Below are 25,402 nucleotides of genomic sequence, written 5' to 3' on the forward strand. Positions count from 1 at the left end.
AACTGGACTGTGGCTGCGTGTAGAAATTGGTGGGGGAACAGACGGACTCCCTCAAGAACTTGGAAATGGATACTATTGAAGCGCAACATTTTTTCACCGCCGCTCTGATTTTATTCAGAATAAACAATATGAATCAATGCAATATGTGCAAATATAACTATGCTCAACATACAAATAGAAAGGCAGATTGACACCTGTTTCATTCAAGTTGGGTGCATTTAATATTAATCTAGCTTGCCTTCATGCGCGATGAACTACTAGAGCTTGATCTGCAGCCGTGAGAAGCTTTTCATAGCATGGAGGTGAGCAGAAACTTATCGTTTTCTTATGCCTGCAGGTTAAGCTGCTTTTAAAACCCTTCTTGAAAAGCAGAGGTTGGTTGATCGACTGGCCAGTTAGGAAATGGAAAAAATAAAACTATCTGCTGCCAGGCTGATCGTAGGAAAAATGAAAAATTGGGGCTGATCCACACTGTTAAGTCTGGACCTAGTTGTTCCATTTTTAGTTTGGTCCAGCATTGGCCATTCCCACGGGTACTTTTTGCCTTTGGTTTTACTTAGGGAAAGACCCCTGAAAACCTGTGTCTTCCCATTCATTCTTCCTAGTTCTAAATACCGGTAGTCTGTTTTTCTGGTTGTCTCCATCCATCTCCACCCTCCCTTGGCAATGGGGTTGAGCATGCACACTTATTCCACAGTCAAAACAAAATAAATAAAAATTCTTCCAGTAGCACCTTAGAGACCAACTAAGTTTGTTCTTGGTATGAACTTTTGTGTGCATGCACACTTCTTCAGATACCTTCGCATCTGAAGAAGTGTGCATGCACATGAAAGCTCATACCAAGAACAAACTTAGTTGGTCTCTAAGGTGCTACTGGAAGGAATTTTTATTTTAGTTTGTTTTGACTATGGCAGACCAACACGGCTACCTACCTGTAACTTATTCCACAGAAACCCTTCTTCCCGCACTGTGGCTACCCTTGCATTACATTCAAACTTCTTGTCCTGGGCACAAAACACTCCACTCTCGGGTGAGGCTGTGAGCTGATGACGTTTTTTGCGCAAAACTTGTTTTGGGCAACCTTTCTACGAGTTCTACAGGTCTCACAGCATTAACGCCCCATAAAGTCTTGCTTCTCCCATAACCACAGCCTTGGATTCCAGCAGAAATCAAGCATGTCTCTCCTTCAAGCCTGCCTCCTCCTAGCTTCCAACTCGTACAACAGTGTCTTTGTTCTTGTTTAGGGTCGTTTAGTTGTGTCCGACTCTTTGTGACTCCATGGACCAGAGCATGCCAGGCACTCCTGTCTTCCACTGCCTCCCACAGTTTGGTGAGACTCATGTTGGTAGCTTCGAGAACACTGTCCAACGGTGTCTTTAGTCTTTCTAAAATACGAGGCAGGTGAGGAGGACCATTTGTCCTTCGGCACAGAGTCACTTCCTTTGTTATTTTAAGGGCGCGTACTTAAGCCACTACCACTCCAGGAACTAGCCTGGCTATGCCAGCAATGTAATTCCTCGCTGGATCCAGGAATTGGAAGGGACTTGGGGCCACCATACAGCCTAACCCGCCCCCCCAAAAAAAACTCACAACAGTATTGATATATACTGTACCCTGCCTTTTCCCTGATGGGACTCATGGCGGGTTACTATAAAAATGAGACTGCTAAAACCTCTTTTCAACTTGTGTTACTCTACAAAGGATGGTGGGGTAAGAACGATGACCCTTCAGCGCAAAAGAAGAGAAACTCGGTGAAAGAGTTCAAATTTATTGCTAAGAGTAAATCTAGAGACCACAGTAGATCATTCCGAGAAGCTGGAACCCCCAAACAAAGGGTACACACAGCTTTAATAATATTACAGGAAGGAATGCAATTACGACAGAAACTTAAACCATCCTCACTGGCTGCCTCTATGCATTCTCAAGGCATGCTCCTATGCACTATGCAAAGCCATAGCAACATATATCTTTAAGCAAAGTTACAGATTGCCCCATGCAGAATTCTCTGTCGGTGTTATCTTGCTACATGAAGAATGTCTGGGCGTCCAATGAAATTATTGCCTCTGAAGCCAGCCCCCAGTCTTCTGAGGAAGGTCAGCCAGCCCTTGGCACGCTTTACTTAAGCTGATAAGAAAACGAGAGGCAACAAAATGGAAATGCATTTTTAGTGGTATACTATCTCGACATTTGCACATTCCCGGAGGACTGACTGTGCTGCTCGTCTTCATATTCCTCATCAACTGTGATGAGGGAGAGATCTTCAAATGGAGTCTGTTCTTCATCTTCCATGTTAAGGGAGAAGTGACTAATGGGGCGCCACAGGGTTCTGTCTTGGACCCAGTCTTATTCAACATCTTTATCAATGACTTGGATGATGGGCTTGTTTGCAGATGACACCAAATCAAGTTTGCAGATGACACCAAATTGGGAGGGGTGGCTAATACCCCAGAGGACAGGATCACACTTCAAAATGACCTTAATAGATTAGAGAACTGGGCCAAAGCAAACAAGATGAATTTTAACAGGGGAAAATGTAAAGTACTACATTTGGGCAAAAAAAATGAAAGGCACAAATACAGGATGGGTGACACCTGGCTTGAGAGCAGTACATGTGAAAAGGATCTAGGAGTCTTGGTAGACCACAAACTTGACATGAGTCATCAGTGTGATGCAGCAGCTAAAAAAGCCAATGCAATTCTGGGCTGCATCAATACGGTAGGAGTATAGCGTCTAGATCAAGGGAGGTAATAGTACCACTATATTCTGCTCTGGTCAGACCTCACCTGGAATACTGTGTCCAGTTCTGGGCACCACAGTTCAAGAATGATACTGACAAGCTGGAACGTGTCCAGAGGAGGGCAACCAAAATGGTCAAAGGCCTGGAAACGATGCCTTATGAGGAACGGCTTAGGAAGCTGGGTATGTTTAGCCTGGAGAAGAGAAGGTAAAGGGGTGATATGATAGCCATGTTCAAATTTATAAAAGGATGTCATATAGAGGAGGGAGAAAGGTTGTTTTCTGCTGCTCCAGAGAAGCGGACACAGGGCATTGGATTCAAACTACAAGAAAGAAGATTCCACCTAAACATTAGGAAGAACTTCCTGACAGTAAGAGCTGTTGGACAGTGGAATTTGCTGCCAAGGAGTGTGGTGGAGTCTCCTTCTTTGGAGGTCTTTAAGCGGAGGCTTGACAGCCATCTGTCGGGAATGCTTTGATGGTGTTTCCTGCTTGGCAGGGGGTTGGACTGGATGGCCCTTGTGGTCTCTTCCAACTCTATGATTCTATGACATTCACTGGTGGTCCTGAATAGTGTGCTGTGGGGATTGTTGCCTAATGGTGAGGTGTTGCAGGTCCCTTTACAAGTGCCTCTGCATCTTCCATGACGGTTGTCATGAGCTGCTTGGAGCAGAAAGAATTTGGAAAAGCTGCATAGAAATAAACTTGATGGTGATGGTTCTAGAGCTACGCCACAAATACTTTTGTCCAGGCTTGCACTCTCTTTCTTTGACCTCGCTCTCAAGAGCAGCAGACACTGTGCTATTCTCATATTAATAACTTGCAGAAGTCCCAGACTCCATAAACATAAGACAAACTTTATGAAACTTTTTTTTAAAATAATAATAATAAGTAATAAGTAAATGGGTCATCTCTGTTTAAAGGAAGCCATAGTTCTATCGCTGAATCATTCTCCTACCCCAAGGCCTGTTCCAGGCTCGTGTGATTCACTTAAAGTGATAGTACCCTCACAGGCGTGGGGGAAATTGGTTTCTTAATGAGCTGGGAGCTCACCTTAATTTATTTCCCTACATTTGTACCCCACCTTCCTTCCATCATAAAGCTCAAGGTGACATATCTCCAGGAGATCTCCCATCCAAATTCTTAATAGACTCAGGTCTGATTGCTAAAAGCAAATAAAATAAATAAAAAATAAAATAAAATAAGTTTCCTGCATAGAGAAAGCTCGGTGTTAGAGGAGGTTGCAGCCTGGTGTTCTTCCTGATATACTAGAGAAATGTTGGGGTTCCTTTTCTCCTGAACCAGTGCATGGGCGTAGCCGGGGGGGCAGCTGCACCCCCAGATCAAGAAAACAATAAAATACTTAACTGACCGATCACATCGGTTCTGCCCCCCCAAAAAAACCTTGCTACGCCCATGAACCAGTGTGGGTAGTGGTTAGTGTTGGACTAGGACCTAGAGCAGGGGTGGGCAACCTAAGGCCCGTGGGCCAGATGCGGCCCAATTGCCTTCTAAATCCGGCCCACGGGTGGTCCGGGAATCCGCATGTTCTTACATGAATAGAATGTGTCCTTTTATTTAAAAGTCATCTCTGGGTTATTTGTGGGGCATAGGAATTCGTCATCCCCCCCCCAAAAAAATATATAGTCTGGCCCACACATGGTCTGAGGGACGGTGGACCAGCCCACTGCTGAAAAAGGCTGCTGACCCCTGACCTAGAGAGACCAAGGTTCAAATCCCCACTCAACCCACACTTGGCCAGTCACTGAAGGGGGGAAGCATGTATGCCACCTTCAGCTCCTTGGAGGAAAAAAAGATGATACATATATAAATGGAATAAATAAAATAATTTGCATGTTCCGTTACTTAACTGTTCACGCCTCTCTCTGCGCAGCAGTAAATAAAAATCTCCTTTCTCTAGTGTTACGGAAAATCCCAGAGAAGCAATAAATAAGTTTTGATGGATGCAATAATGGAATACTGAATGGTATAGCTTTTGTAAAATGTGCAGGGATTTATGATATGTAAAATGAACCATGGAAAGAGAAAAAGGGAAAACATTGATCTCTTAAGGATGCAAAATGAATCATTTAAATTGGAAAACAGAAAATTTAATAAAAATTATTCACACACACACACACACGATAGATACACACACACATAACAAAACCCCACACCTACACTATATAAAAGAATATAAGTGAGTCTCACCACACCACCCCTCCTCCCTCTTCTTCCCCAACTTTATACTGTACTCAACACTAAGGTCTCACAACAAATGTAACTGATTTGTAAGAAGGACTGCACAACCTGAAAAAATAAAGAGACAAGGCATGGACTTTTGTAAGCCAAGAAAATCTTTAATGCAAAAAAAAATTTTTTTTTTTTTAAATGCTGCCCCTTTGCACAACAGCCAATCGGATTGGAGAAGGAAGTTAATCCTTTGATATTGCAGGCAGGCTCTCAGGCAAAGACACAACTTGGTTCTCACCTCCCTGGGCTTGCAGGAGCAGTCCGGCATGGATGCAGGGGAGGAGGACCCCATCCAAGGCCTGCAAAAGGCTGCCGTTTGCTCCATCTGCCTGGAGTATTTCCAAGACCCGGTGTCCATAGACTGCGGGCACAACTTCTGCCTGGCCTGCATCACCCAGTGCTTCAAGGACGCCAGGACCCGCTTCTCCTGCCCTCACTGCAGGAGGAGGTCGAGCAAGAAAAGTTTCAGGCCTAACGGGAACTGGCGGAGATGGTGGAGATCGCCAAGCGGTTCAAGAGCCAGATGGAAGAAGCGCCGGGAGGGATGATGGGCAGGTGCGAGAAGCACCGCGAGCCTCTGAAACTCTTCTGCCAAGATGACCACAGCCTGATCTGCGTGGTCTGCGACAGATCCACGGAGCACAGAGCCCACGCAGTGCTCCCTGTCGAGGAGGCTGCCTGGACTATAAGGTAAGAAGGCAGATGACCCATGACCCAGGTATCTTGCCTTTATATATATATATTTAATTTTCCAAGATTTTTGAAATCACATTTTCCCATTCATCTTAACACCAAATTCATCTTGTCTGACTCCCCCACCATCCCCACGTTTAGGGAAGCTTTTAATGTGTGATATTTAATGTATTTTGATTTTGTTGGAAGCCGCCCAGAGTGGTTGGGGAAATCCAGCCAGATGGGCGGGGTGCAAATAATAATAATAATAATAATAATAATAATTCACATTTATTTTCCCTTAATAATAATAATAATATAATAATAATAATAAATTATTTGTACCCTGCCCATCTGGCTGAGTTTCCCAGCCACTCTGGGTGGCTCCCAATTGAGTGTTAAAAACAATGCAGCATTAAATATTTTAAAAATCTCTAAACTGAGCTGCCTTCAGATGTCTTTTAAAAATAGGATAGCTGCTTATTTCCTTGACCTCTGATGTAAGGGCGTTCCACACGGGCCACTACTGAGAAGGCTCTCTGTCTGGTTCCCGTTACAAGTAGGTAGCCGTGTTGGTCTGCCATAGTCAAAACAAAATATAAAATCAAAAAATCCTTCCAGTAGCACCTTAGAGACCAACTAAGTTTGTTCTTGGTATGAGCTTTCGTGTGCATGCACACGAAAGCTCATACCAAGAACAAACTTAGTTGGTCTCTAAGGTGCTACTGGAAGGAATTTTTGATTTTATATTTTGTTTTGTCTGGTTCCCTGTAACTTCACTTCTTGCAGTGAGGGAACTGCCAGAAGGCCCTCAGTGCTGAACCTCAGTGTCTGGGCTGAATGATGGAGGTGGAGACGCTCCTTCAGGTATACAGGACCCCCAAATTACTTTTATCCAATTTGTTTTCAGTTCTTATTTTTAGCTAAATTATCAAAATACTTCATAAATAATGGGCTGGATTTAGGTTTGATGAGGCCCTAAACTCATTTTCATGTCACTTTTAATTTGTATACTGCTTTTGTATGTTACTATACACAAGGTGGTTTGCAACAAACTGCACAAGAACACACACCTTACAATAACCTGGTCCAGTGCATAAAGTCATAATAAAGCACAACTTTAAAATGGAATGACATCCAATGACTGTTTTAAGTGTGTTGGAGGGGGGCAGTTATTGGGTTGTTTCTGTTTTGTGTTTTTATATTGTGATTTTATGTTGTAACTGCCCTGAGAGCTGCGGGTATAGGGCGGTATACAAATTTAATAATAATATCAAATAAAGTAATATTCAATAATCTATTAGGATATAATTGCACACAATAAAAGTAACTCTTAAAATATCAGTTACAGATAGGTAGCCGTGTTGGTCTGCCATAGTCAAAATAAAAAAAATAAAAAATTCCTTCCAGTAGCACTTTAGAGACCAACTAATCTCCGACCAACTAAGCACACGAAAGCTCATACCAAGAACAAACTTAGTTGGTCTCTAAGGTGCTACTGGAAGGATTTTTTATTTTTTTATTTTTAAATAGACTTTATTTAAGTTCCAAGTTTACAAAAAGAAAAATAATAATATAGTAGGGGGGGGGGAAGAAAAGACAAGCCAATAATAATAATACATAAAAGTTACATAAACACATAAAGTTAAATTTTATTTTCTTAAAATACCGGCAAGTGATAATTAAGCAGAAATTCACTCTTAACAATTGCAGTAAATAATGAGCAAACTATGATCAATGAAAATAACTGCAAGGCGCAACACAGAAAACACCGCGATACATACAAAACCATGTAAAAGGATCCAATTGAGAAACAAAAGACACACAACTTTTAAAACTATTTTAAAATCCCTAGACTCCTCTTCTCCCTTCCCAGCTGTTTCTGGAAGAGGCTAATTAATTGCTCAGCTGGGCTTGATTGAGTGTGGAGTTGGTGAGGCTCTTCCTCACTGAGAAAGCTGACTTCTGCTGAACATAGCTGTCAACTTCCCCCTTTTTTAAAGGGAAATTCCCTTATTCCGAATAGGATTCCTCGCAAGAAAAGGGAAAAGTTGACAGCTATGCTGCTGAATTATTTTTTAGAGTCTCTCTCTCTAGGTTTTCTTTTGGTGGGACTTTTCCAAACAACTTCCAGCCAAGAGCACTGTGGACATAAGCAGGTTTGAGTTTGTCTGTCCTTTTAGTGAAGCAGTTCCTCGTGAAGAATTTGGCAATAACTTTGGGTGTGTGCCTTCAAAGCATGCATGTTCCCTCTAAAAACTCTGGACCACTAGAGTTTATTAAGAGCTGAAGCTCTGAGGGAAGGAGTGTGCTTCAAATGTGCAGCGTCTGCATCCTTTCCCTCAAAGAATTCTGGGTACTGTAGTTTACCAACCAGAGTTACAATTTCCAGCAGCCTTAAACTTAACTACAGAACCCAGAATTTGAAGGAATGAATATGCTTTGAATGTGCTTTTGGCGTACGCAGTCAGCAGAGGCATCAGATCTGTAGACTGCAGTGCGAAAGCCGCTTGCCACTAATCAGAATTTACTTTTTAAAATAAAACATTCATACAATTAGCACCTTAGAGACCAACTAGGTTATCTGAAGAAGTGTGCATGCACACAAAAGCTCATACCAAGAACAAACTTAGTTGGTCTCTAAGGTGCTACTGGAAGGATTTTTTATTTTGTTTTGTTTTGACTATGGCAGACCAACACGGCTACCTACCTGCAATTCATACCGTTGTTAATTGTATGAATAGCATTATTATTTTCTGTCCTAGTGAAAATAAGTTTTTTTTCCCCTCCCCAGGAACAAATTCAGACTCAGTCACAGAGTCTTAAGCAAGAGAAAGAGAAACTGGAGGAGCTTAAACAGGCCGGTAAGAGGACAACTGAAGAAAATCTGGTAAGTCCCTCTTTTAATTAGCACTAACCCAAACTTTGTGGGGGGGGGTTGTGAGAACAATCTGGAAAGTTAGTTGTGGAATGAATAAATATCCACTGGGAAGATTGACAATGATTTTCATTATCTTCCTGTGTTTGTTCACAAACTGCTCTGGAACTAAGTGATTTCTTAATCATGGTACTTCAGTTCTGACCCTGCAGTCTCTTGTGATGTGTAGCAGTCCTTATTTATCAGTGCGGCCTATTCTGACTGTTGCAACATACAAATGGTCACATCTTATTCACACAAGTATTTGGTGCCAAAAAAAACCCCACACCCCATCCGTCATTCTGTACCTTGAACAACGTTAGAAATATAAGAAAATCTGGCATTTATGTAGTTTTCCTAAATGGCTCACATACGTTATTACAGTTTTCTATCTACATAGCAATACAGTGGTCCCTTGGTTCTCAAACTTAATCTGTTCTGGAAGTCCATTCCAAAACCAAAGCATTCCAAAACCAAGGCGCGCTTTCCCATAAAAAGTAATGCAAAACGGATTAATCCGTTCCAGACTTTTTAAAAACAAACAAACCCTAAAACCACAATTTAACATGAATTTTACTATCTTAACGGGACCATTGATCCAAAAAATGAAAGCAATAATCAATGTACTGTACAGTGGACCCTCTGGATACGAATTTAATTTGTTCCGGGGGTCCGTGCGCACCCCGAAAAATCTGTATCCAGAGGGGCCGCTTCTATGCGTGGCGCGATAGAGCGCTTCTGCACATGCATGAGTGGCGAAACCCGGAAAAATACTTCCGGGTTTGCCGCTTTCGCAACCTGAAATTTACGTTACTCGAGAGTACATAACCCAAGGGGCTATTGTAAATAAATAAGAGAGTACTGTAGATGATAAAAATTTAAAATTATTTTTTTCTTACCTGCACTGATGATAGTTTTATTTGGATAGGGGGCTTTTATCCATTTCTGCACAACCATTTCACACAATCAGTCAGTAGCAGAACTGGGTTCCACACAGTCACAAAAACAAATTAACCAAAAAAGCCTCAAAAACAAAAACCCAAAATAAATAGCAAAAACAAAAGCGCCAAACTTAATCCGTTCGGAAGTCCGCCTGACTTCCGAAATGTTCAAAAACCAAGGCGCAGCTTCTGATTGGTGCAGGCAACTGGAAACAATAGCCGACAATTGCATCGGATGTTTGGCTTCTGAAAAACGTTCGAAAACCGGAACACTTACTTCTGGGTTTTCGGCGTTGGGGAACCAAGGCATTTGAGAACCAAGGTACCACTGTATTGCATTGTACAGGAAGGGCCAGATGTGAAATAATTGGTCTGAGACCAGGCACCCCAACCTTTGGCCCTCCAGATTTTTGGACTACAATTCCCATCATCCCTGACCACTGGTCCTGTTAGCTAGGGATCATGGGAGTTGTAGGCCAAAACATCTGGAGCGTCGCAGGTTGGGGGTGCCTGCCTGATGCTATCAAATTCGTTCATAGCTAAAGTGAATGGGGGTGAAGAGACTTCTCGCTTGCACAGAGAATGTCTTTGCAACAACCTGGTGTTGTAGCATTGCTAAAGCAGGAAGCTAAGAGTGTGTGTGGTCTGATCAATGCTTCAGTGGAAGCCAATGCATAAGCCACCCTGAATTGTTTCCACACTTGCTTGGATGTACATGTATGTGACATGAAGTATTTTATACAGGGGCGCATTCAAAAGGCAGTATACGGTCCATTCTATCCAGGCCCAAGCGTTTACAGGATTGCATTGTTAGTACTTTACCCTGGTCTTTTAATTACAGGAAAAGTTGGGTGCTGAAAGGAGGAGAGTGGCATCTGCATTTGAGCTGCTGCATCAATTTCTTGAAGAACTGGAACAGCCCATTCTGGATCAACTGAATGAGCTAGAGCTGGAGATTAAGAACGGGCAGGAAGAAAATGTTGCCAAATTCTCTAAGGCAGTTTCTGTCCTTGAGGATCTGATCAATGAGATGGAGGAGAAATGTAGGCAGCCGGATAATGAATTCCTGCAGGTGAGAACCTGAATTTGTCAAGAGGTTTTGACTCAAGACTAAAATAGGTGGAGTAATGCAAGTCCCCGGATTCGGCGGCGATAATAAAATTTGTGGGTTATTTTATAGGCAAAGAATTTTGTGAAGCCTTAAAGGCTGAACAAATATATTGGGGCATAAGCTTTTGCAGACTTCATCAGAGACGTGAAGTGAAATCTTAGTTAGCAGGTTCAGTGGTACCTCTGGGTGCGAACGGGATCTGTTCCGAGCCCCGTTCGCATCCTGAGCAGAATGCAACCCGCAGCGTCGCTTCTGCACACGCCCGGGTTGCGATTCAACGCGTCTGCGCATGCGCGAATACCAAACCCAGAAGTAACCCGTTCCGGTACTTCCGGGTTCGGCGCGTTCGTAACCCACGCCATTTGCAACCTGCAGCGATCGTATCTAGAGGTATGACTGTATAAATTAGAAAATTGGAAGTGAAATGGCAGTGAGGTGCAAAATTTATAGTCCCGTGATAATAAGAGCTTAAATATGTTAAATGAGCACACTTTAAAACTTTTACAGCAGCAGATTGGTGGTAATTGCTGAATTATAGTTTTGCCACCTGTAGTTAGGGAGCACATTCACAAGAAAGTCATAGCACAGGTACAGGTTAGCATTGGAAACCTTTGTCTTGATTAAATCCACAAGTGATGGTATTGAACTTCTTGAAGAATTCTAATTCAACTGTTTTACATTGTCTTTAAGATGTTACAAGATACTGTTTCAGTTCAAAATTTGGTTGTCTCAGAATTAGTGTTTTATGGCAGTATTGCCAAGTATATGTAAGCCACTGCTGCTAACATGGCTCTGGTTAAAAGATTGCTAGGTTCTATGTTTCAGTAATATGGAAAAAGTAAACGTAGCCATATTGGTCCATAAAACCCCCTGACAAAATGAATTTCCTTCCCGGAGGGCCTTGGTATAACCCTAAGCCCATTTAGCACTTATCAGAGACCCTCATTTGCATGTCTCCAACTTCCTTCCACGTTTCATCTCGAAAGGTTTCTTCCATATTCACGGCTTCACCACCAGCCATTCCCTTCCCACGCTTCCTCCTTGCTATGTTTTACCATCTAGCCTGATGAAGAGTTCTGGAGACCTTGAAAGCTTGCATGCTACCATGTGATGTTTGGGTTGGCCTGATAAAGGGGTTGCTTAAATATGGATTTGGCGATCATCAACATGTCTGCTCTTAAGGTTAGCCGAAGGAAGCAGAATGGCCTCGGAAAGGATTTTATGTCCATAATGCGAATTTCATTTTCCTCTACTTTTTTCACCCTTCTAGAATGTCCAGGACACTTTGAGCAGGTATGTATGTGGCCCTTTCCATCATCTCCTCCTTCTATAAAGGGTCTGAGGACTGACTTCATATGTGCATGTCCTGGGATAGCTCGGTTGGTAGAGCATGAGACTCTTAAATCTCTGGGTTCAAGCCCCGCATTGGGCAGAAAGATTCCTGCATTGCGGGCGGTGGACTAAATGACCCTCCCAGCTCTGCAACACTATAATTCTAGGTCCATCATCTGAGCACTGAATGCATGATAGGTAAAGGTAAAGGGACCCCTGACCGCTAGGTCCAGTGGTGGACAACTCTGGGGTTGCGGCGCTCATCTCGCTTTATTGGCCGAGGGAGCCGGCGTACAGCTTCCGGGTCATGTGGCCAGCATGACTAAGCCGCTTCTGGCAAACCAGAGCAGCGCACAGAAACGCTGTTACCTTCCCGCCAGAGCGGTACCTATTTATCTACTTGCACTTTGACGTGCTTTCGAACTGCTAGGTGGGCAGGAGCTGGGACCGAGCAACGGGAGCTCACCCCGTCGCGGGGTTTCAAACCGCCGACCTTCTGATCGGCAAGCCCTAGGCTCTGTGGTTTAACCCACAGCGCCACCTGCGTCCCTGAATGCATGATAACTTACAGCTAAAGGTGTGCATTGGCTCTGCTGAAAACAAAAGGAGCTGGTTGGATGTTGGTCGGTAAAGACTTGAAATGATGGCGAATCAACAGGCTGGAGTTAAAGAACCTTTTATTGAAGGTTTTTAACACACTGAGCACTAAAATCCAAACACGTTGATAAAAAGATAATAAGACGCATTATATCGAAGAAGAATAAAGAGAGAAAATATAAAATAGAATACACATGATCCTTACAAACCCAATTATTAAAAAAATATAAAGAGAAAAAAGAACAAAGGAGAACTAATTAAGATAATAGAAATTAATAGAATAATAAAAAGAATCATTAAAGATCAGTTTTTTGTGGGGAAAGCTCTGGAGCAAAAAGAGAAAAAAAGGTTGCTCAGACATGGAGCTTTAAAGCTCAGGCTGCCTGGAAGGAGCAGAAGAAAGTTAAGTGTGGGTGAGCTCTATGAGTCAATGAAGAGAGCAGAAAAGGGAAGAAATTACAAGAACAGATCAGAGGAACTGATCAAGACAGTGGAAAAGGGATTGATGGTAAGAAGTCTGCTCAAAAGAGCAATGGGTGCCAGAAAGCATTTTGATAAGGTGCAGCCAGGGAAGCCCATAGAAAACCTAGTTCTAGGCTGTGTCTGCTCCTTAATCCAAAGTTATCTTGCCACAGAATGCCTTCCAGAATAATTTCAGTTTGAGTTTTCCTCTGCTAGGTCTAAGAAGAGACCGTTTCTTTTGCCTTTGGAGGAGGTTCCTCCAGACCTAAGAGAGAAACTCAGTGCATTTGCTCAGAAAAACATTTCCCTAGCAGAAACCCTGAAAAGAGTCAAAGGTAAAGGACAATCGGCCAAAGTCCTGTCTCTCCATCATTTCTTGCTGTGGCCTTTCCAACTTTCTTACTGGGTTTTCTCTTGACGGTCCTACACTTTCCTCCTTCAGTGTATTCGGAATGTATCTGGTTTTGTCCGTGGGGAGAATAAAGAGCTGAGAGAAGTATGCAGAAAATACTCTCCTAAACCTCCTATACTTGAGTATCAATATTAAAACAGTACAGATAAATCTGTTTTACATCAGGAACCTTAGGCAAAGGGAGAATAATGATTTTGCACATTGATTCTGCCCCTCAGTCCCTGGAATTTGCCATGTAGGATTATAGACTCTCCTTGTGTCTCTCTGAACTTCATATTCTTTCTCCAATATTCAGTATGAAATCGGATGCCTTATGTCATATTATTTCCCCTCTTTTCCCTAGAGTCTTTATTACTTGAACTCCAAGAGAAAGAAGACGATAAGAAGTCTTTAGAAATAGGTGTGTAGAAAAACAATTCAGAAAACGGTAATATAATGATCCAACTGTATAAAAATTATAATCTGTGTGGTGGCCCATGAAATAATAAAAAAAACCAGAGCAAAATGGTATAAAAATGCTTCGTCTAAAGAAAGAAGAGCTTCCCCCATGTAATCTGTTCTCTGGCCGAAAAAATGGTTATGGGGTTGCATGCAGCTAGCTTTTGTTCAGTCGCACAGTCATTAATTTCAGTGGATCAGCTCTCGGTAAAAGTATGTTGAATGCAGCCCTACATTTGGGGCTCTGAATTTGCTAAGCAAGGATAAACTTCGCGGCACGGAAGGAAGGAACTTTGCAGGAAATACAAATACATTCTTGAGGCGTGTGCTGTTGTGCAAAGCACTACTGTGGGAGCAGGGCCAGGCCGGAGGAGTCCCCGAACAAGCTGCCCTCTGCCCCTTTGTGCCTTCTTGGTAGGTCTTCCATCAAGGACATTAAGATAAGTGGCTGCATCTGCAACTATTTTGCCTGGTCCTCCTCCGCTGAGTGTTGCTGCCTTTCCGTGTCGCTGCACATGAATGCCTCCCTTCTCCCCAGAAGCTTACAGACCCTCCAAGTGCCCCTGTTTTCCAGGGACAGTCGCGGATTTACAGAAGCCATCCCGGTTTCTGATTTGATCCCGAAATATCCCCCCCTCCCATTTTTATTGGAAAAATGTTGGAGGGTTATCCAACCCCCGAGTGATCTGAAGACAGCCCTGTATAGGGAAGGGTTTCCCCCCCCAAAAAAAAAGTTTAATGTTTTCTTGTGTTTTTATATATGTTGGAAGCCACCCAGAGTGGCTGGGCGGGGAATAATAATAGTAATAATAATAAAATATAATAATAATAATAATAATAAGAAGAAGAAGATAGGATGTCCCTATTTTTATCAGAGAAATGTTGGAGGGTATGAGCAGGGGCACTCGATAAAGCTCAAGTACACAATGTTGGGGCCCCGTGGCATTAAAAACAAGATGGCTGCCACCCCAGCTACTTTGCTCGCCACTCGCACTGATATATTTTCAAAGTATAAACACAAAGCAGGGCCCAGTGGCTTGGGGAAGAGTCGCAGAGGCCAGGTAGAGAGGTTTGTCGGCCTGCTTTTGGGGCCAGGGCCGGAGCTCCCCTACCCATGCCACGCTGGTTCCTAGCTTTGAATGGCCAATGGGTGCAGTCGGATTAAACGTGGCTCCTGTCAGTCTTTGTCTCTGCCAGGCCCAAAAAGACTACAGGTTCAGTGAACCCCAGGATGAGCTACGCTGGGTGACGGCAGCGGAAATCTTTGCTGCTCAGAGAAGGCTGCGCAGGTGCGTGAGGCCTTGTCTGATAAGGCATTGTTGCCTGGCCCAGCGAGTGCTGACGCCACAAGACTGGGAGAGGTGCCAAAGTGACGTTTGTTTTGACATTTATTGTGGGTAAACAGAGTGGGAAGGCTTGCTTTTGCCTTGGGAGAAGTGGGGGAGGTTATATTCTCTCTTTTTTGGGGGGGGGGGTGACTGAATGGGCCACTGATGCTGGCAGACCTAGTTGCTAGGAACTGCTAAGAAACCTAAGAGTTCTGGGTCAGGAATCTTTTAGGTTTAAAAGTAGGTGAGCTGCAGGGAGCATTGCAGGATGTTTGTAACATACTGTGATGTGCGACTAGATTTTCTGGTTGTAGCCAACTGAATCACTGCATGTACAGAACAGTTGCCACAAGCGCAACAGAGCTTCCCTTTCCCTGTTGACCACCCTCACCCTGCTCTTGGTTTCCACCAACACTACAGAGCAGATTTTGGGGTACTGTGCGGGGTGGAAAGAGACAGGAAGTTCTGCTGCATTCACGGAAGTCATTCTGTGCACACAGTGATGCAGTTGCATGGAACCCTTCTTGCTTTCCCAGTTGCCTTGATTCTTTATCCACAGTCCTTTTATTGTGCCTCAGCCTTCAATTCATTTCAGTTGCCATATTGAGCTGGTCTCTCTTACCTGTTGAGCCTCACCCACTGCAGTTCTGAATCCCGATTCTTTTCCCCCAGTGGTGGATTGGCCAGGGAGGTTAGCTGAGACTGGAAGCCACTGTCGAACCCAAAGGGGAACTGTTCCGGGACGTTTTGCTTAGTAGTAGTAGTAGTCAAGATAACCCACAACTAATCTGTAGTCGCTGTAGCAATGAGCCTATATAGTCACTTGCTTTGATATGAGCTAATAGACTTGCTTTGATACGTTACCCTTATCCGGGAAGCTTGGGGTGCTGGGCTCTGAGCCCAGAAAAGGGGAACAATCTGTAAAACTTGGGTATTTGCCACCTATGCCCTCATCTGGGCAGGTGAAGCGTTGGGAAGTCCTAGACAAAGTGTATAAAGAATGCATGCGTGTTTGCTTGGGTGCAGGCAATCCATCTCCTTGCTGTGGTTTCCACCCCAAATGTCTTAACGGCGAGGAGACCTGGCAGACTTTAAGTTACACCTTTCTTTAATAAAGCCCTGGGACTGAACATACAGAGGGATAGCTCAGTCGGTAGAGCACGAGACTCTTAAACTCAGGGTTGTAGGTTCGAGCCTCACATTGGGCAAAAAATTACTGCATTGCAGGGGGTTGGACTAGATGACCCTCGTGGTCCCTTCCAACTATGTCAATTGTAATTGTATTTTCTCACTCTGGCATCCTTTGGTATACCTGCATCCAGCTGCTCCCATGGGCAAGCGGTTCAGAACAGCCACCGTGAGGCTCATGTCCACCTTGAGGTAAACAGGAGATATTAGTGGCAAGCCTTAACCCTCTGTTCCTCTCTTTATTTACAGCTAGTGTGACCCTGGATCCGGGCACAGCAGGCCCGTACCTCATCCTTTCTGACGACGGGAAAAGCGTGTGGTTGGGAGACAAACGTCAGAAACGTGCCAGCTGTCCGGGCCGGTTTAACGTGTACCCTTGTGTGCTGGGCTGCGAAGGGTTTGGCTCGGGGAAGCACTCCTGGGTGGTTGAGGTGGAGGCAGGCGGAAGTTGGGCTGTGGGTGTAGCCCAAGAGTCTGTGAAAAGGAAGAAGAAACTCAACTTCCGGCCTGAGCAGGGGGTCTGGGCTTTGGAGCATTTGGGAGCCAATCATTACAGAGCTTTGACATCCCCTCCAACCCCGCTGCACCTAAGAAAGGCCTACAAAAGAATCCAAGTGCGTCTAGACTACGAAGCAGGTCAGGTGACCTTTTCGATGCAGAGAACGAAGACTTGATCTTCACCTTCCCATCCATCCACTTTGCAGGGGATATAATTCATCCCTGGATGTGGGTAGGGCTCCGATCCCGGCTCAGGCTGTGCCCCTAACTTGACATGCACTTTGGAGTAACGGAAGTTGGCGTTGTTTGGCCTACAAGTGGAAGAAGCATCTTATGCTCATTCACTTCCTGCCCCCCGCCAAAAATTATATTGCAAATCTGTTATGTTTCCAGGCATTTTACAAGACACTGGTGAGAGACTCCAGTTTCAATGTGAACACAGCTTGTGTTTCAGCTAATGGAAAAAATTGCATGAGAATTTACTGGCACCTAGACCTGTAGGCCACCTGGAAACATATAAAATTATTGGAAGTTTCTGTTACACGTAGAATAGGATAATGTTACCCACACAGGAAGGGAACAGGGTGGTGACGGGTGTTTTTTGTGGATTGTACTACACATTCCCATGTATTCTGGGCCAGCCTTTGCCAGCATGAAACCCTCCATATATCAGCTGCCTGGGGCTTATGGGAATTGGTAGTCTGGGAACAGTGGACTTCTTGCAGCTATCCTGCACAAGAGGGACAGCATTTGTATTTTAATGCATCCCCAGACTAAAGTAGATCTTCTTGCTGTTAAAAATAGTGCGTACAAAATTTGGGAGGGAAAGCAACTGGGAAAGTGGCGGCACCACATCCCATCTAGGAAATAAATTACTAGATGTAACATACTGAGCCATGTGGATGAAATAGCTCACTAAGGTCCTTCATAGTGGCCTGTGCTCCCCGTTTGCTTCTGCGAAGAGTTTAAGCCTCAGCTGTATGTAAATATAATTGATGAGTTCTATGTTTGTATGTTAAAGTAAAAATTAATAAAAAAGTATGAAGTAAAAAAAAAAAAGCCTCAGCTGTAATGCAGTGACAGTAACGTAGCATGGACCTTCTGAAAGATGTTCCGTTTTGGTTGGATTTAAGCACGTTAAGGGAGATTTTTAGCGTTCTTTACAATTGAGGGGTTTGAGGAGAATGAAAGCAGGGCAGCCGGGTGGGGTTTCTGCAACCCAATCTTTACCGTGCCCTGTTAAAAGCGCGAACAACAATTCATAACTGAAAATAAATGGTTATAACGTTCTTGTCAGTAGTGTGTATGTGTCCATAGAAGGTATTAAGAGAAAAGTGTGGGTTACGGTCAAATGGAAAAGGGAGCCGGGTTTTATTATTACGGGAGGGGCTTATTTCAGTGTTGGAACTGGTGGGAAATTTGGCCTCTCCAGTATTCACGTACATTGCAGGAAGAATGACGTTTGCTTTACTCAAGAGTAGGCACGTGAGAATCCAAGCCCATGTCCCATTTCAGACTTCTCTTGCTGTTCAAACTTCTTGTTGGATGCAGTTGCAAATTGGTCCTCAAGTGTGCAGCTTATAAAACCATGCAGTTGTGAGCCATACGCAGCTGTACTGTGGTAGTTAAAACGCCTGGCGTCGTATCCAATGTATCATACTCAAGAGTAGGCCCGTTGAAACGAATGGACATAACGAACAAGGCACATGGATTTCAATGGGTCTGTTCTTAGCTGGGTGCAGCACAAGAGCGCTGAGCTCAAGCTGCTATCCCTCGACCTTTCTAAAAGAGGAATACTGAATTACTGAAAGAATGTAGATGAATCACCTTCACCTGAAAGGTACCCTAGAACAGGCACCCCCAAACTCAGCCCTCCAGTTTGGGGATGGCTGCCCTAGAAATAGTAACTGCTAGCAGGGGGCATTGTTAGGGGTTGGCCAAGAGGGTCTGAGCCTCATGTAAATTGTGCCAAGGCTTTGGTATGTCCCCCCACCTTTTTGTAGAATAAAAGCCTTGCTTCCAACGCAGCTAGATGCTTTGAGAAGCTCTCTGCAATGTTTCTGTTCACACTTTTAAAAAAAGCCACTTAAATGCAGGGGTGAGGAACTTGTCGCTTTCCACCTATCATAGGGCGAGAAGGGGCACCCAAGGGTCCTCAAGTCCAGCCCCCTGCAATGCAGAAATCACAGCTAAAGAATCCCTCACAGGTGGCCATCCAACCTCTGCTTAAAAACCTCGAAGGCGACTCCCCAACCTTCCGAGGGAGCCCGCTCCACTTTTGAACGGCTCTTACTGTCAGAAGGCTTATTCCTAATGGTTAGTCGGAATTCCTTTCTTGCCGCATGAACCCATAGCTTTGGGTCCTAACCTCTGGAGCAGGAGAAGGCTTGCTCATCATCAGTGTGACAGCCCTTCAGATATTTGACGATCACAAAGCATGTTGTTGGACACACCCAACTTCACATCAGCCCTAGCCACCGTGGCAAATGAGCAGGGATGAGAGTTACAGTCCTGCCAACGTTTTGAGGGCCGCAAGTTTACCATCCCTGGTTCAAAAAGCTTGCTGTACCGCAATACCGTATCTCCTTTTGTAAGGACACAACTATGTGTCTGAAAGGAGAATGTGAGCCGCTTTGAGACTCCTTCGGGTAGTGAAAAGCGGGATATCAAATCCAAACTCTTCTTCTTCTTCTTCTGACTGATAAACTGATAAACTGACTGATAAACAGGGTTGCTGTAGTCCAGTTCTTGGAGCAAGGAAAGGTGTACTAAAATATTTTTAAACTATTTAAAAAATTTATTAAGCAGAGTAATACAAGAACAAAAAGTTTGGCTTACTTTACTAACTGTGCCAGAGAAGATTTTTTAAAAACCTTGCACGCTGTTCTGGGGGGTGCCCCTGACCCTTGGGGTGTGTCTGGGGAGAAAGTCTCCTTGTGCTAGCCGTTCCTTGTGCTGGTGTCTGCTAAAAACAGGTTAGTTGAATCCAGCTGTATATATAGATAAAGATACACACACATTCTACAGGAATTATTAAGCGATGGCCATGGTCTCTTGGGGTGGGTGGGCGTTGATTTGTTTCCTACCTACCAGGTCATAGAACCAGAGTTGGAAGGGACCCAAGGGTCATCTAGTCATCCCTTGGTTTTATTTCATTACCGAGTAACAAAACATAGCCATTTCTTTTGTTTAAAAGCACAGTTCCTCTTCCTTGTTAGACTACTGTACTCCTCCTCTCTTAAGATACAAGACAATGGAAGGTGGCAATTAGAAGCTGGTTGGAGCATGTCCTATCTCACAAGCAACTGCCTAGCATTGCCAACATCAAACAGGGGAACCACAGAGAAAAGGAGCTCATTCCAGTGTAAAAAAACAGCTCTTTGGGTTTCTGTGTATCTCCTGGGGTCTGAAGATCAACCTTCCCTTCTCTCCCACACCACCAAGAAATTTCAAAGGCTGAGTTGGCATCCAAACTAAGTGATGCCACAGCTAACCTGCCCCCACGGACTTCAATGGGACTAAAGTGCGGCTAATTTTTAGTTTAGTTCCAGTCCCACTGTTCTACTGCAGTTGTATTGAATTGAGTGGGAACCTCCACACCAACCTGCACCATGCACTCCTTGAGTGTCAAGGCTTCAGTGGGTCCCTGAACTGTGAAAATGCCTTTCGTCTGCCTAGCTGGAGGAGAAGATAGGCATGGGCTGCGTGGATGTCAAAACCTCTGACTTTTGCATTCCTGCAACATAGCCTACTGCACCAATGCCAGAGGGCACATCTGTGGCTCCGCCCACTCTTTCCTCTGGCTCCACCCACCACTAGCATGGGGTTCCTGACAGACTGCACAGGAGGGAGCATAACCCTTGGGCTAAAAAAAATAAAATGATCCCCTACCTCTGTTTGACATGTGGTGTAATCTAGAGTATATTCTGCACTCACACAAGGACACAGCCCAGCACACCGATTTCAGCAATCCATTTTTAAAAAGCACCACATCCCCAAGTTTCTAGTCCTTATGACAGCAAAGACAGACACTGCCCACACGTTTCCAGAAGGCAGAAAGGCTGAGCAAGATTTCCAAGGGCCGGAGGGCATAAGCCTCTGCGCCCTGCATCTCTCCCTACCCTTTACTATGACCTGCAACATAGAACAAATTATACTAAAGAAATGCACGTCAACCATAAGGTACCCAATGCCGCAGGACTCTGCTTTCCTCGACGAAGGATCCCAGCTGCCTCGGTGCAGAAACTTTCGTTTTTCCAGCGCACGGTACTCTACACGCAGTCTTGCTTGAGAGTCCCTCCGTGCAAACCTCTTTCAGAAGAGAGCCAGATTACAGCCTCCATAAACTTACAGAAGCAGTTCCTTGCAGAAAGCGGCCCTCAGGAAGACTCGACTTCTTGCTCAGCCGGAGCGCCGGCGTTCGCGCCCGGGTTTTTGGCGGCGCTTTTGAAGTGGACCCTCCGGTGGCTGACCAGGTGCGAGCTCTGATTGAACCTCTTCCCGCACTCTGGGCACTCGTAGGGCTTCTCCCCCGTGTGGATCCTCTGGTGCTTGGTCAAGTCCGAGTTTCGGATGAAGCTCCTGCTGCACTCGAGGCACTTGAAGGGCCTGTCCCCCGTGTGCATCCGCTGGTGCGCCAGCAGAGCCGAGCTGTAGCTGAAGGTCTTCCCGCAGAGCAGGCACTTGTAGCGCCGGTCTTCCTGGTGGGACTTCCGGTGGACCAGCAGCTGGTGGGTCATGCGGAAGCTGGCGGGGGCAGTCGGGGCAAGCGTGCAGCTTCTCCGTGTGCGTCTTCTGGGGGAGATGAGGTGGGACTTGTGGCCGAAGCGCGGTCGCACTCGGCGCAGATGTAGGGCTTCTCGCCCGTGTGCGTCCTCTGGTGGGCCGAGAGGTTCGAGCTGGTGCTGAAGCACTTGCCGCAGTCCCGGCACTCGTAGGGCTTCTCGCCCGTGTGCGTCCTCTCGTGGGCACGCAGCTGCGAGCTCTGCCGGAAACCCCTCCCGCAGATGGCGCACTTGTAGGGCTTCTCGCCCGTGTGGATGCGCCAGTGCTTGATGAGCACCGAGCCTTCGCTGAAGCACCTGCCGCAGTCCGAGCAGACGTAGGACTTCTCCCCGGTGTGCGTCCTGCGGTGCACGATGAGCGCCGAGCTCGTGTTGAAGCTCTTCCCGCAGTCGGTGCACTTGTACGGCTTCTCCCCCGTGTGGAGCCTCCGGTGGGTCAGCAGGCTGGAGCTGTGGCGGAAGCTTTTCTCGCACACGTCACATTTGAACGGCCGGTCGTTCGCGCGCATTCTCGGGGGCCCGTTCTCATAGTCAAAGCAGAGGTCCCCCGCAAACGTGTCCCGGCGGGTTTCCAGGCCTCTCTTACGGGCTTCGGGCTGCTCAGAATCGGGGAAATCCTCGCTCCCTTCCGATAACGTCTCGTGCAATCGTTCAGCATCCGCTTGCCGAGGAGGTTCCTCCTCATTTTCTCTCTTGATCCAATCTTCGCCGGCTGGAAGAAAGATTGCCATCAGTCATTCCCTCTCCACAATGAGGCCACAAGCTACTGGGAGTGTAGCTGAAGAGCCGGAGAGGGTGTTACAAACCGGGAAAAAGATAAGGAACTTTCAAGGAGGACTTGAGAGGTCGAGATTGTGCTGAGCTGCCCAACTCTATGGCCACTAGGAAATAGTCAGATTTGACCTGTATAAAAAATCTTCTTGCACAGAAACTTTTTTTTACTCCTTGCACCTCGGTTTCTAGATACACTATAAATCTCCCATCTTGCCTTCCCCCTACCACAGCAAATAATCATCCACCACAAGGGGTGGGAAACCTCCGGTTTGCAGGCCTTCCATAAAAAAGTCTGCCAATCCCTGCAAAGCCCAGGCTTGAACTTCCTGCCTACCAGCTGAGGGGTAGCCAATGCAAGCCTGCTCAGTTCGGCTGTGCACATGAGCTCCTGACAGGGAACCCATGCACACATCCCTTCCCTGCAGAAGCCGGACATGAACTTCCCACCTACCAGCTGATGGGCAGGGAGTTCAAGCTTTCAAAGCACCTCACAGAGCTATCTGAAAGCTTTTTGCGGTGATTTGAAGTCACTATCTCCCTGCACCCCTGAACTGAGTTAAGGGAGTCAACTGTAGGGAAACAACAAGAGGGCCAGTTGAGAAAGAGGGGGAAAGGGATGGGGCAGGAGGATACTGAGTGGAAGCAGAGGGCTCTGCCTCGGTTAATTATACTTTGACCTAACTACAGTTTCTAGGTGTACTCGGCATCACTAGTGTGATGCATATTGTAATTTGCTTTTTTATTTTTAAGAGACCCAGGTATTTTTTTCCAAGTGCTTTGAAAGTGGACTCTCCAAGTGCTAATGAGAAGTCCGACAAGTGCCCCGTGCTGATGCTCTAGTGCATGGGTCAGCAAACTTTTTCAGCCATGGGCCGGTCCACTGTCCCTTAGCCCTTGTGGGGGGGCCAGACTATATTTTGGGGAAAAAAATGAACGAATTCCTATGCCCCACAAATAACCCAGAGATGCATTTTAAATAAAAGCACACACTCTACTCATGTAAAAACACCAGGCAGGCCCAACAAATAACCCAGAGATGCATTTTTAAAACGACACATTCTACTCATGTAAAAACACGCTGATTCCCGGACTGTCTGCAGGCCGCATTTAGAAGGCAATTAGGCCGCATCTGGCCCCGGGCCTTAGTTTGGGGACCCCTGCCCTAGTGTTTGCTAAAGTGTCAATTCCCAATGAAGTGTCCTCTGCTCTCGATGCACTCAAAAGGCCTGTCTCCAGCAGGCATCCTCGGATAACCAGCTGCAAGTGCAGCCCTTCTTGGCTACTAGGTCATTTTCCTGACTGTCCCCTTAAGTACTTAACTGAAAGGCTGGTGCAACTGAATGCGTATGAAATCTCGCCACTTAAGGACCCAAAACAGACTCCCCCCAATGTGCCCTTTTGGATGAAAAGGGGAATCTTAAACAGTTTACTTACAATCCCCATTTTGGAAACTTCTTACTGGCCAACACATTTAGTTCAGATGCTCACTGTGCCACTTTGTTCTGCCTGATGAGGAGCTTTGTTACTCAGAAAGCTTGCCCGCTTTTGATTAGTCCAATAGCCTTCTTACCTATTTTCTGCTTTAGGCTACAATCCTGGGAACAAGCCCCACTGAACTAAGTTGGACTTACTTCTGAGCAGACACGTCTAAGGCTGCACTGTCGGGCACATGCTCCAAGCTGCCTTCTCCCTTTAAAATCACTACGGATCAGCGTACTTTTTCTAATGTGATGAATAATAAGGCTGGGTATTTGTTACCCTAACACATCTATAGGTGAAGCAAGGATTCTAACCCAGGTACACATCACCAAGGGCACAGCCATGGAACGACCCTTAGTCCAAATTAATTACAAGCATGGGTCTTGAGATTAGGCAAAGACAAACTCAAAATTAAAGTAAAAACATCTCAACAGCGTGGTCACAGGAGGCGTTTCCGGGGCATCAAAAGGCCAGCAAAGGCTGGACAAGGAAAGCTGTCAAATGGTAGGGAAATGACGTGCATTTTAAGTCTCCTGGTAGAGGTTTTAAGATGCGGGGTTCTGTGTTTGCCCTTGATGTGAAATCTACAACCTTTGGCCGGCCCTGCTGCCTCAAGAGTCGTCTGCAAAAAAAAATACTCCAGCATAACCGGATTACATCAGTTTCTTTTTGGCCGGAGGGGCACCCACAAACTTGCCTCAAGCACTTACCGGGGTCCATTCCTAAATATATATATATGCGTCTGCTTGGTTTTATCCTGGTGAGAAGCAAAGGGTGCAGCGCAGCGGATCAAACACCCCAACCCGGAGCCAGACTGCGACCGCATTCCTGTGGCCTTTTGTACTGCCCCCGCTAAGTACCATGGGAAATGCAGTCCTGGTGGGCAAAGAGGGGAGCATCGCTCTCGAGGCATTCTGGGAATTGTAGTTCGGCTTGGACTGGACATTCCCCCCCACCGGCTCGTTGCTTTGCAGACTCGTTGGAAAAGTGTTGCTGAATTGAAACGGGTGGGGGAAATGTGGGAAGACGATCCAACACTTTTGTAGGGAGCAGACCCGCTCACTTTCCCGTGTGCCCTGAATGTGAGTGCTGCTCGCTGTTCGAGATCCACTCTGCACATGCTTAAAGGGCACTCTTGTCTATTGTTCGCAATGCTCCAAGCCTGCGTGCCGGTACTGGTTACGCATATGCTCCCATCCATCCAGGGCTCGGGCAAATAATGCAAAACCTGGTGGAAACCGACTGAACGAGCTGGAAAAACTGGGTGGTATGCAAAAGAAAAATGCAAAACTGGGGGCCAGGGAGAGCGCCCTCTTTATCACCTCCTCTTCACTTAGCAAAAGACCACACGCAAAAAACCCCGTACATGTGATTTGCAGATGGGAAAACATAGGCACGTGAACTTTCCTGTATGAGCTCCATAGTGGAAATAATCATAGCAAATTAGGAGCGAAAAGCGGATGGCTGAGTGTTTTTGCGT

The 25,402-nt window shown here is 45.5% G+C and overlaps 2 protein-coding genes across 3 annotated transcripts; one reads left to right on the top strand and one right to left on the bottom strand.

Moving 5' to 3' along the window:
• The first annotated feature begins 5,209 nt into the window (after positions 1 to 5,209).
• Positions 5,210 to 17,233, top strand: LOC117042070 (zinc finger protein RFP-like). The gene is given in 10 exon segments (XM_033141532.1): positions 5,210 to 5,463; positions 5,466 to 5,666; positions 5,669 to 5,679; positions 8,456 to 8,551; positions 10,361 to 10,591; positions 11,901 to 11,923; positions 13,238 to 13,356; positions 13,777 to 13,833; positions 16,637 to 17,029; positions 17,032 to 17,233. Coding segments are annotated over 10 exon segments (1,461 nt in total). The 5' UTR covers positions 5,210 to 5,255; the 3' UTR covers positions 17,154 to 17,233.
• Positions 17,234 to 19,952: 2,719 nt separating this feature from the next.
• On the bottom strand, positions 19,953 to 24,724 carry LOC117042059 (zinc finger protein 239-like). Of its 2 annotated transcripts, none has more exons than XM_033141519.1 (2): positions 24,633 to 24,724; positions 19,953 to 22,381 (listed from the first exon to the last, which is right to left on the bottom strand). In XM_033141519.1, exons 1-2 carry the CDS (start codon positions 24,640 to 24,642, stop codon positions 21,621 to 21,623), a joined length of 771 nt encoding a protein of 256 aa, XP_032997410.1. In that variant the 5' UTR covers positions 24,643 to 24,724; the 3' UTR covers positions 19,953 to 21,620. The 2 variants fall into 2 exon arrangements, with proteins under 2 accessions (XP_032997410.1, XP_032997409.1); XM_033141518.1 differs by lacking the exon at positions 24,633 to 24,724 and adding an exon at positions 23,878 to 23,950.
• Positions 24,725 to 25,402: the final 678 nt, after the last annotated feature.

The sequence above is a fragment of the Lacerta agilis genome, chromosome 2 (assembly GCF_009819535.1).
Source record: "Lacerta agilis isolate rLacAgi1 chromosome 2, rLacAgi1.pri, whole genome shotgun sequence".
In the NCBI taxonomy this organism is placed as follows: Eukaryota; Metazoa; Chordata; class Lepidosauria; order Squamata; family Lacertidae; genus Lacerta; species Lacerta agilis.